General features: G+C 43.1%; 1 protein-coding gene across 2 annotated transcripts in view; it reads right to left on the bottom strand.

Moving 5' to 3' along the window:
- Positions 1-124: 124 nt before the first annotated feature.
- The window catches only part of ZNF410 (zinc finger protein 410), a 30608-nt gene continuing 18121 nt past the window's right edge, over positions 125-12611 (bottom strand). For both annotated transcript variants that reach the window (XM_054027925.1, XM_054027924.1), the window contains exons 9-12: positions 4099-4224; positions 3285-3422; positions 2463-2598; positions 125-924 (exon numbers count right to left, since the gene is read on the bottom strand). In XM_054027925.1, coding sequence (XP_053883900.1) covers positions 2471-2598; positions 3285-3422; positions 4099-4224 — 392 coding nt within the window. In that variant the 3' untranslated portion in view covers positions 125-924; positions 2463-2470. The remainder of the gene's footprint in view (positions 925-2462; positions 2599-3284; positions 3423-4098; positions 4225-12611) is intronic.

The following is a 12611-nucleotide window of genomic DNA, read 5'->3' as shown; positions in this document are numbered from 1 at the left end:
CCCCGCCGGAGCACTGCTTTACCACGTTATATCCGAATTAGTCTTATATCGGGTCGCGTTACATCGGAGTAGAGGTGTATTACATTTACAGAATTTAAATAAAAACACTTTCTGCCAAACCAAATCAGAAGCCAAAGAGCAAAACAGGCTGTTTATTTACAATACAGTAAACACTTAAAATCTTCTACCTCTGATTTTTAAATAAAAAAACTAAACATACTAATAAGCATTTTAGAAATGAAGAAATATGCAAGCAGCAGAGCTGGCTCTGAGGTAATCCTCTAACTTGTGTCTGGCCTCAGACTCTGGGGCAAGGTGGAACTCTCGGGAACATATTTTCAGAAAGCAAGGAAGAGTGGTGGAGAAGCTCCTGCTCCTCAATGAAGAGCCTCAGATTCTAGTTAGGGTCACCTTGGAAATAAACCTTCAAAACTCAGAAAGAAGAATGGACTGCAATGCTCTGGTTTAGAATCCACAACACCCTAAATATTCTCCTCTAAGAAAAGCCCCTATTAGTTGCTTAAGCAATACTAATGCCTTGTACGTGCTGGAGCTTGTGAACAAACTTCAGCTTCAGGTGAAAGTGGTTTGATGTTGCAGTGGTGGAAGTGCTGCATCCCTCCCGATGGCAGGTTTAGAAAGTCCCACTTGTCAGTCCAACATGATTAGTGGCTCCTGAATTTAGCTTCAGGAATCTGCTTCAGTAACCAGGAACTTTCATGTTCTACATCTCATATCCCATTCTGGACTACAGTTTAGTTTTTGTTGCAGCAAGTCATGAAAAGTAAGCTGCCTGCACAGCATGTACTCTGGATTCAGGTCCTGCATCTCTCCTTTAAGAGATCTGCACGCAGAAGTCTGTTCTTTAACTTTACATCCTGTGTCTTCTCTTACTATATCATTGGTTTCTTCTTCCTTTTGTAACTGTAAAGTCAACACACACTCAATTCAGATTAACATTTATCTGCATACAGAACATTATCTGTATACTGCACATAGAACCCATACATCCTCTGTATACTGCACATAGAACTTGTTTACTACATTCTTCCGAATCACCCACAACTGTCCTGCTACCCACAAACACCCAACCTGTTCTAAACAGCTTGCCACAACATTCAGCCAAAGGAGTCATCCCTGCTCCCAGGACCAGGTCACCAGCATCTGCCTCCCAGGTCTCAGAAAACGCATTTTCCGGGGCACCCATCTGGAAACTTATGTTGAACCCCACTCTGAATTAAAATTTGTAAGTGTCTGGAAGGAAGAGAGGGAGGAGAAAGAATGGCAGGAGGATCCAACTTAATCTATAAACCTATTAAGTAAAATTGCAACTGAAAGAAAGCCCAGATGAGTAAAAAAAGTGGCACAAAGTGAGCCTGTTTGAACTGAATGAAATTGCTGATAAGAGTCTCTCTCTGTCGGCCAGTTTTCAGAGTTTTTACAGCAACCTCCCATAAAAAAAAAAAAAAAAAAAAATCTTAAAAGGGATGGAAATGTCTCTATGTGAACTATCAAAACTTGTTTTGTTTGGACAAGATTGCTACTCCTTTTAGGCAGTTCTGGGGAACACTTAATAACATAGGATAATTTGACTGAATTCGAAAGCTATTCCACCCAGACGACATCATTATCCCCATGGCTATGTCCTGAGCAGCTGCTAAGGTTCCAGCTATCTCTGGCATGTAAGTTTGCTCCTATCTATTTTATATCTTTCTCTTGTTGCCTTCTATGTAATAATAGTTCAGTTTAACCAACCAGAATAGATTTAACATTGCAATATTTTGGCGAGATCTGGTTGGGAAGCTAAATGCAATTCCTGAGCAGCCTGTCTTGGTAAATCCCAGGACCTTGGCAGTTGGGTCCTGTACTGTGCTAGTGATCTTCCAGCAAATGAACTGCAAGTCAGACACCCCCACTTTTGCTATTTTTATTCTCTCTGCCTTTGTGTATGTTTTGGCTTGTCCTAAGGACAAACAGGATTGGACTTTTAAACAATGTAAGAACTTTGATTCAGTTCTAAGAAGAACAGTTGATGCCATTTAAAGAGATTTCCAAACATAGATTCTCCTTTTAGTTTAAACTACTCCTTACAAAGGGGGAGGTGGGGAGGGAAGAGAAGGGAGAAAATGGTACTGCTAAAATAAAGAGCTGAGTTTTAAATATTATATATTGTACTACAAATTTACCCACATCTTGGCATTGTAACCATGAATTCAATTTATGCTTGACAGTAAAAACAACAAAATAAGTAACTTAAAAACCATCTCTGATCATCCTAACAAAACAAGCTGTGTTCCAAGGCCAGAAAGGGGTCTTTTTTTTGGTCTACAAATATCTTAGAAACAGCAATGTGAAAATACAGACTTTTCATTTTTATTCTGAAATTTAGCAGCAGCATTAGATTTTTTTTTTTTTTTTTTTTTTAAACTTTAAAGAAGGAATAAAGGGCCTGCTCAACTGACCTGTAGATTTACTGTAGTAAAGCAGACACCCCATAGGGGTGTCTCCCTGTTGACATGGTGACCAGGTGATGAGACTGTGGCAAAACCACATCAGGTGCTGACTGGAGGGCTCCTGGTGTTGCTTCAGCAAGAACCTCTGTGAATCACAACACATTTACATACAGTGGCACCACACATTTAGATTGCAATTTGCAAACAGACATATTTAATTGGGGATTATTAATTTAAGTGCATCAAAGAACTCTGAGCTCTTCACGCAAGAGCCAATATATATATAAAAATGCTATGCACATTTATACTAGAGCTAATCCAGATGGGGAATATTTTAGCTCAGAAAAAGTCTGAACATCCAAAAGATACCAGAACCATTTAAAGAACTTGACACACAAAACAAACTTGATTGCGGCCTTCAACAAAATGACTAAATTAGGAGGATGAAGAGAATACAGTGGGTATAATTTAATTATATTAAGTAGTACATTTATTTAGGCTATTAAGAGTCAGCCCTAATAGTGAGATGTATTAGCTTAGTCTCTCAAGGTAAAGAATGGAAGGCCTGTTGCTTGAAACTTTTAAAACATCTTAGGTTTTAAGAGAATGCGTGGCAGGAACAGTATTGCAATGCCTTCCCAGGACATGGGCTAAAAAAATTCATCTCTTTTCCATCTCCAGCTTTAGACTTCATTCTCCATCTATTCATCCCACTATGTGCACAGTAAAAGCAACACTCAATCATCCCTCTGCATCATAGTGAGACTGGAGGAATGACCGTCCTTCAGTCACCACATATAAGGGGGCGGAAAAAAGAGCAGCTGGTCTCACCCTCCTCTACTCCAATAATAGACTCAGTATCTGGCAGGTGCAGAGACTCCACGCCAAGTCGAGGCTGAGAGTTCATGGAGATCAGATTCTTACTATGCACAGCTGCTTCCTCCAGCAAACTGCTGCCCAGCAGCGACTCTGTTAATAAACAACGTGCTGTGAACTATCTAGACTCTGCCCTTGCTGCCCACCCACCACCCTCAGAGGAAGGGACTACTCTGTCTCACACAGACCCAGTGAAAATGTCTATTTTCCAAAGATACCCCACTTCTATGATTCCCACTCTTGGGTCCGTGCTTCCAACACACCACCAGGTGGGAACTCCCAGAGTTTTAAAATGTTAAGCCCTTAAAACACCTGCAATACAAACAGGCAGAGCTGGATATGTTAGGTGAATTACTTATATAGGAAGAATAGGTTCTGCCCCCTAAAACAGAGGAAAGGTATGTATGAAGGGCACAAACTTCACTTCAAAAGAGATCAGATTCAAGATTTTTCAAAGCAAGGGCCCACCTGCCCCTTGGCTGTCACACAGAGATGCCCTTCTATCCTTTACCCTCAACCTTTCTTACCTACTCCTTTCCCAAGAAGGGCTTCCTCCCATCCAAACAAGAATTCCCTTCTCCATCCTAACCTAACCTCCTTAGGGAGGGACAAGCTGCCTGCCCCCACCGGCCTGTCCTCTCTTATCACTTCCTGTAAGAACACTCTCTCACCACCTCCTCCTCCTCCTCCCCTATATACCCACTTGCTCACCCATGTGTCAGAGCACCCTCCTCACACGCCCATCCCAGGGAGGATGCCTTTCTCTCACCCGGTTGCTCTCGTTCTCTGCTTCCAGCAGCTCCAATTCTGGAGTGGTGCTTTCTCATATGCACATTCCGGCTACCACTCTGGGAAAATGTCTTCCCACAAATTTGGCACTGATGGGGCTTCACTCCTGAAAAAAAAAAAAAACAGACCAAAGTTGATACTTCTGAATTTGGGAGTCCCCAATCAATAAATGGGAGCAAGGCATCAAAAGGAGAACATCATTGGCACAGAAATTCAGGTTAAAATCCATTCCTGTTTTCTAGAGAGAAGTAATTCTAGCAGAAGGGAAGCACTTCAGAGATCACTGTTGCAAAGCGCTGAAAAAAATCAAGTCTTGAGGAGGACTATCAGGTTCTCAGCCCTGTTTTGTGAAGATGTGTAAGTTATTTGCAGCGTCCGGCTATGTACTCAGGATAGATGTGGAAACATTTGATCTCTAGTTTGTACCTAGAATGTACTCTGACCAAAAGAGGGGTAGTGGATGGGGGCAGAGTCTTGTGCAGTCTGAAAGATGTTGCCGTCTCTGGCCCACACCATAAAGACGAGGCAGGGTTTGGTGTCCAGACTCTAATTAGTAGGTAGGTTTGCTGTTTAAAGGCCAGTGTGTAGAGTTTTCACCAGGACAACAGTGTTCATGGCCCACAGATGGAAGGTCGGTGGAGATGTTGTTCAAGGAAAAGGGGTGGAGTTAAGATTAGTTTCAAAGAAACTATTAAAATTACAAAAAAAACAAACCAAAAAAAACACACACACACAGAGCCTCATTGAGGACACCAGAACAAACCACATTTGGAGTTTGCGGACCATGTTTGATGTTCAAAAGAGAATGGAAAAATTTTTACAAAAGTGAAAATACCTCTGCTATTTCAAACTCCTGTCTCCCACTTTGTCCAATTACCATGAGATTAAAAACCAACACACACACTCCTCCAAACCTGCTCTAGCCAACCATCACATGAGAGAGAACTCAGATGGAGTGATGTTGATTATGGGGGGAGGGGGGGTAGTAGAGGTTAGCTTTCTACTATAAGACCGATTCTATTTAAAACTGTAACTATGGAGTAGCTATCTGGCTCAATAACATTTTATATAAATCAGTGAAATATTTGTACCTTTGAATTTAGAAATGGAATAAGCTAGAAAGGAGATGCAGGAGATAAGTCATAATCTAGTTTCAGTACTCATGGCCTAATTGGTATCACAGAGACTTGGTGGGATAAATATTGTGACTGGAAAATTGATAGAGAGAAGCATAGGTTGATCAGGAAGGACAGGCTGGAGGAAGTGTTGCACTATACATGAAGAATGTATACACTTGTTCTCAGATTCAGAAGGAGGTGAGAGGCAGACCAGTTGAAATCTCTTGGTAAAGATAAAATGGGGAAGAAAAAAAAAAGGATGACATTATGACAGGGGTCTGCTACAGAACATCAAACTAGGAAGGAGAGATGAATGAGGCAATTCTAGAATAACAGAAATGCCTGTAATATAAACATAACACCTGTAATAATGGGGGATTTTAACCTTAACAGAGATCTGTCAGAAAAGCAATACAGCAAAACACAAAATGTCCAGTGAGTTCTTGGAATATGTTGAGAACAACTTTTTGTTTCAAAAGGGGGAGGAAGTAACAAGAGGGACAATCATTTTAGACTTGATTCTAACAGGAAGGAATTAGTTGCAAATCTGAAGGCAATTTGGGGGAAGTAATCACAAAATGATAGATGTAATGATTCTAAGGAAAGAAAGGAGTGAGAGCAGCTGAATAAGGAGAACGAACTTCAAAAAGGAAGCCTTAACAAACTCAGAGAACTGGTAGGCAAGTTCCATAGGAAGAAAATGTAAGAGAAAAACAAGTTCAGGAGAGCTGGCAGTTTAATCAAAGAGACTATATTCAAGGCACAACAGCAGACTATCCTGGTGTGAAGAATTATAATATGGAAACATGGCTGCATCAGAAGCTCTTTAATGGCCTGAAAATCAAAAAGGAACAAATTGCTAAAGATGAGTGTCATGCTGTCTGGAATGGCTCACAACTGTGAGTGCCACTCTCAGATTAGATTGTCAGAAAACAAGGCAGACACCCCAAAGTGGTGGTATGTTCTATAATTAGATTTCACTAAGCCAGTAACAAATGTGAACTCCTGGCTCTCTATATTAGCCTTACTATGGAGTCACAGATAGCCCCCTTAGGCACTCCAGCTTATATTACCATCCAGACAATTGGACTTTATGATATTGGACTTTGTGATACTGGTCGTTACGCCAAATATCACATCACATTAGGTTACTCCTGTGATGTTATAGGATTAAAATATGACCACATAGATCATTGTTCCTACCCCTGTTATATAATTGCAACAAATCTTGTACAAAGTATGTCACGTAAGATGTCTTTGGAAAAGTTCTGATTTGCTGAATATGATTACACTATTTCATAGAATATTAGGGTTGGAAGAGACCTCAGGAGGTCATCTAGTTCAATCCCTGCTCAAAGCAGGACCAATCCCCAACTAAATCATCCCAGCCAGGCCTTTGTCAAGTCTGACCTTAAAAACCTCTAAGGAAGGAGATTCCACCACCTCCCTAGGTAACCCAGTCCAGTGCTTTACCACTCTCCTAGTGAAAAAGTTTTTCCTAATATCCAACCTAAACCTCCCCCACTGCAACTTGAGACCATTACTCCTTGTTCTGTCATCTGGTACCACTGAGAACAGTCTAGATCCATCCTCTTTGGAACCCCCTTTCAGGTCGTTGAAAGCAGCTATCAAATCCCCCCTCATTCTTCTTTTCTGCAGACTAAACAATCCCAGTTCCCTCAGCCTCTCCTCATAAGTCATATGCTCCAGCCCCCTAATCATTTTTGTTGCCCTCCGCTGGACTCTTTCCAATTTTTCCACATCCTTCTTGTAGTGTGGGGCCCAAAACTGGACACAGTACTCTAGATGAGGCCTCACCAATGCCAAATAAAGGGGAATTTTATTTGTATACATGTATCATTTCTGTAGCTGAAGTTATGAATATTGACTCTGTACCTGTACTTCAAATGTGTCTGCTCCTGTGGTAGCACCCACAGGGTAATTTGCATCCAGTCTGGCCAGCACATTGTGAATGGAGTATTCAAGTTGATGGCTCATCAATGAACACAATGAACCATGGAAGAAACCTATCCACACCTGACATGGGTAAAGGCCTCTGCTATGACTCAGCAAAGCATGCATGGACATGTGACTTGCTCATGTGACTCCAAACTCCATCTTTTGTTACTTGTATTTTTCCACAAACTTGTGTGGAGGGCTTTGTTTGAAACAACGGGTTTCCCTCCACATGGCAGAAGCTATAAAAAGCCTGGAAGCACCTCCATTTTGCCTCTTTCCTGCTCAAACCTCTGGACTATGAACTTATACTAATGGGAGCATTCTAATAAAAAGGACTCGAGGACCTTTCAATGATTTGGAAGCAACCAGGGAGTTAACAAGCCAGCAGTTTATTCCATCATTGCTACAAGTCTGATCCAAGAACCTTGCAATTTTTGTGTGTGTGATTTCTTTAACCAATTTTAACTCTCACCGTTCTTTCTTTTTATAAATAAATCTTTAGACACTAAAGATTGGCAACAGCATGATTATTAGATAAGACCTGAATTACTGTATATATTGACCTGGGAATGTGGCTGGTCCTTTGGGATCAGAAGAACCTTTTGGTTGATGAAACTGGTTTTAAATAACCACTCATCATTAAGTCTAATGTCTTTGGTGGTGATACAAGGACTAGAATACCTAAGGAGACTGCTTTTCTGACTTCTTGTTAGCCAGTGTGGTGAAACAGAAGTTTACTTCTGTTGCTGGTCTGGTATATCTTATGGGAGAATAACCACCAGTTTTGGGGGGTGTCTGCCCTATTTCTCAGCAGTTTGTCCTGAATTTGGTATTCTCAGTTGTAACCCGCTGAGGCACAGTGACAACTCCCAACCCCAAAGGGTCAGTCACTTACCCTAGGTCAATGGGTACTCTCAATCTCCAACCAAAGAAAACGCTGGCAGCCAATTTCTCTAGTAAACTAACTAAAGATTTATTAGCTAAAAAAAAGAAATGAGTTATTGAAAGGTTAGAAGCAGGTAAAATACATTACCAGGTAAATGATTAAATTAATTAAATAAATAATTTAATTAATTAAAAAAATAAGTTTGTAAGTCCAAAATGACAGCAGAGATGGGGTAATCTGCTAGTTTTCTATAAGTCTCTCAGGGTTACCCAAAATAACTTTGGGGATCTCTGATTTGCATCTGGAACGCTTCCTTGTGAGTGTCCAAATAGTTCAGAGATACAGGATTATTCCCTGGATCCATTCTTATAGCTCCTTTCCATGAAAAGCAATCTGGGAAGTGCTTTCATTCACAGCATGGGGTTCTCCTTTGTTGACTAAATGCATACTGAGCCTGCAGATTTCCATTGTTCAACAGAATGACCCATGCTTTAAAGTTAGCAGCCTTCTTCATTTACATTTCCAAGGTTCCAATTGTGTTTGATAGGTAAAAGTAATTACCGGGATATATACTATGTAAATTGTAATGTAACAGCACACATTAGTCCTTCGTTAGTTTTCATGAAGTTTACACATCAAGTAAATTCTCATCTTAATACTAATACACCTTTTGATCTAGGGTTAATTAAGTACAGGAATATACATAATGTAATATGATAGCAATCAACAGAATATAGATAGGTTAAAACAATATCTATTAACACAAGTGAATTGGTCTATGTATACTAGACTACTTAACATTTCTTTGATATTCACACAGAAGTGAATTGGCCTATGGCTCTGATCTGCTGGGCTGTCAGCGTCACACTGAATATCAGAATAGCACAAGCATGTAGGGACAAAATCAGAAAAGACTGAGTTACACCTCGCAAGGGACATAAAAGACAATAAAAAGAGGTTTTATGAATATATTAGGAGCAAGAGAAAGATGAAGGAAAGTCTAGGTCCACTACTTAGCAGGGAAGGAGAACAAATAACGGATGACACCAAGAAGGCTGAGGTGTTTAATGCCTATTTTGCTTCAGTCTTATCAAAAAAGGTTAATTGTGACCAGATGCTTAACACAATTAACAACAACAACAAGATGGAAAGAACACAAATTATAAGAATAAGGTAAGAACAGGTTAAAGAATATTTATATAAAAAGTTAGACGTATGCAAGTTGGCAGGGCCAAATGAAATTCACTCTAGGGTACTAAGGAACTAGCTAAAGCAATCTCAAAACCATTAGCGATTATCTTCAAGAACTCATGGAGGACAGATGAGGTCCCGAGGACTGGAGAAGGGCAAACATATAGTACCTATCTTTAAAAAGGGGAACAACGAGGACCCAGAGAATTATAGACCACTCAGTCTAACTTCACTACCTGGAAAGATACTGAAACAAATTATTAATCAATCAGTTTGCAAACACCTAGAGAATAATAGGGTGATAAGTAGCAGCCAATGTGGGTTTATCAGGAACAAAATGTGCCAAACCAATCTAATTTCCTTTGAGAGGAAGCAGAACTAGTCAATCTTTTTAGTCCTGGAGTCATTCTGCGCCAAAAAATTAAAAATTCTGTACACAATATTTTAAAATTCTGCAAAATTTGTCAAAATAACACTACATAATCATACCGGTTTCAATTATTTTGGTAATTTATTTCAAAATACCTGTCAGCAAGTATGTCTGTAACAATACAGGCAAACACAAAAATTTCCCCAGGAGTGGAGAGTTAAAGAAACTCCTATGACAACTGAGTTCCTGTTTCTCTGCCCCCTTTCCAGCCCAGAGCCCAGATGGGGGGGCCAGATACCCAGAACCCCTTCCCCTCCCAGTGCCCATCTGCAGGCTTCCCTCTCCCCCCCCCCCCCCCCCAGCCAATACACCCGAACCCCTGCACTCACAGCCGCACAGCCCACCTGGCCCAGATACCAGCATACTCCCCCTGCCTCCCGAGCCCAGCCATGACCCCCCAGCCCAGACACCTGCCCCCTCCCCAGAGCCCAGGGATCCAGAGAGAGAAACAGCCTATTGCTCAGTCCCAGGCTTGTGTGGATTTCCTGTGTGCCACCCTCTCCTTCCCTCAGGGCATGCTAGGAACTGCAGCTGCTAGGAACCCTCTAACTCCCTCCCCTCCCCCCGGCTGTGTCTTCTATGTGCAAGCTGGGCTCTGCCAGGTCCAGCTGCCCCTCATGGCAGCCAGCAACACTGCAGCCCATTTCTGTGGGAGAAAGGAAATTCTGCACGCACGTTAATTTCGGCAAAATTCTGCATTTCGCAGTGGCGCAGAATTTCCCCAGGAATAAGGCTTTTGACGCAGTCCCACATGACACTCTCATAAGCATACTAGGGAAATGTGGTCCAGATGAAATTAGTATAAGGAAGGTGCAAACTGGTTGAAACACTGTACTCAAAGAGGAATTACCAATGTTTCACTGTCTTACTGGGAGGACGTATTTAGTGGGGGCCTACGGGGGTCTGTCCTGGGTCCGGTACTATTCAATATTTTCATTAATGACTTACATAATGGAGTGCAGAGTATGCTTATAAAATCTGCAGATGACACCAAGCTGGGAGCGGTTGCAAGCACTTTGGAGGAGGGGATTAAAATTCAAAACAACCCTGACAAACTGGAGAACTGGACAGAGGCACTGGAAATTGTCAGAAGACGGGATACTGGGTTAGATGGATCATTGGTCTGACCCAGTATGGCCATTTTTATGTTCTTTTGTCTGAAATCAACAAGATAACATTCAATAAAGACAAAATACTAGGAAGGAAAAAATCAAATGCACAACTACAAAATGGGGAATAATTGGCTAGGTGATAGTACTGGTGAAAAGGATCTGGGGGTTATAGTGGATCACAAATTCTAGGGCTACCATATGTCCGGATTTCCCCGGACACGTTCGGCTTTTCAGTCTATAAATAGCCGTCTGGGGGGGATTTTTAAAAATCTAAAAATGTCCGGGATTTCCCCCCGGTCGGCTATTTATAGATAGAAAAGCAGCGGCCAAGCACCACTCGGCAGCCAAAGCCTCTTCCTGGCTCCCCCCATCCCCTGCAGCCTTACCACGCTGTCCGGCCCCGCAGCTGTCTTCCCCCTCCTCCCCTGCCCTGAACGCTCCGCCCCCTGCTCCTCCCCCTCCCCTGCTTCCCGCCAATCAGATCTTCGCAGGAAGTCTGAAAAGAAGCAGGGGCAAGCGGGAGGCAGCAGCAGGTAAGCTGGGGCGGGGGGGGGGGGTGCGAGGAGGAGGGCTCCGGGGAGGCGTGGCCCTGGCCAAGTGGCACCCGGCTGCCCCAGCGGCTCCGGCCCCAGCACCCCCAGCCCAGACCCGGCCCGGGCCCCAGCACCCCCGGCTGAGCACCTCCAGCCCGGCCCCAAGCCCCGCAACCCCAGCTCTTTAAAGCTGGCCCTGGTCAGGGGACAGAGAGGGAGGGTTGGATGGGTTGGGAGTTTGGGGGGGGGGGGCTGTCAGGGGGGCAGGGGTGTGGAGAGGGGTTGGGACAGTCAGGGACAGGGAGCGGGGGGGTTAGATGGGTCTGGGGTTCTGAGGGGGCTGTCGGGGGCAGGGGTGTGGAGAGGCGTCGAGGCAGGCAGGTATCAGAGGGGGGTTGGATGGGTCAGGAGTTCTGGGGGTACTCTCAGGGGCCGTGGAGCAGTTGGATAGGGCATGGGAGTCCCTGGGGGTCTGTGTGGGGGCGGGGATGTGAATATGGGGTGGGGGTGTGGATAAGGGTCAGGGCAGTCAGGGGACAGGTAGGGTCATAGGGCATTCTCAGGAGGGGGCAGTCAGGGGACAAGGAGCGGGGGGGATTGGGGGTTCTGAGGAGGGCAATCGGGGGTGGGAAGTGGGAGGGAGTGGATGGGAGTGGGGCAGGGGCGGGGCTAGAGCGGGGCTCCTCCCCCTCCAGTGTCCTCTTTTTTGCTTGTAGAAATATGGTAACCCTACAAATTCCATAAGAGCCAACAATGTTATGCAGCTGCAAAAGAGGCTAATATTCTGGGGTATATTAACAGGAATGTCATATGTGAGATATGGGAGCTTATTGTCCTACTGATGAGGCCTCAGCTAGAGTACTATGTCCAGTTGTAGACACCACACTCTAAGAAAGATGTGGACAAACAGGAGAGAGTCCAGAGGAGAGAAATTAAAAGATAAAAGGTTTAGGAAACCTGACTTATGAGAGGTTAAAAAACAAAATGGACAGGTTTAATCTAGAGAAAAGAAAACAGAGAACCTGATAGTCTTCAAATACATTCAGGACAGTTATAAAGAAGACTGCGATCAACTGTTCTCCATGTCCACTTAAAGGGCAAGAAGTAATCAGCTTAATCTGCTTCAAGGGAGATTTAACTTAGATATTAGAATTACTTTCTAATCATAAGGGTAGTTAAGCACTGGCATAGGTTTCTAAGGAAGGTTGTGGAATCCCTGTCATTGGAGGTTTTTAAAAACAGGTTAGACAAACACCTATCAGGG

This window comes from Malaclemys terrapin, chromosome 4, assembly GCF_027887155.1.
Source record: "Malaclemys terrapin pileata isolate rMalTer1 chromosome 4, rMalTer1.hap1, whole genome shotgun sequence".
NCBI classification, from domain to species: Eukaryota; Metazoa; Chordata; order Testudines; family Emydidae; genus Malaclemys; species Malaclemys terrapin.
Note: the sequence above shows the minus strand (reverse complement) of the source record. Positions and strands in the feature narration are given on the sequence as shown.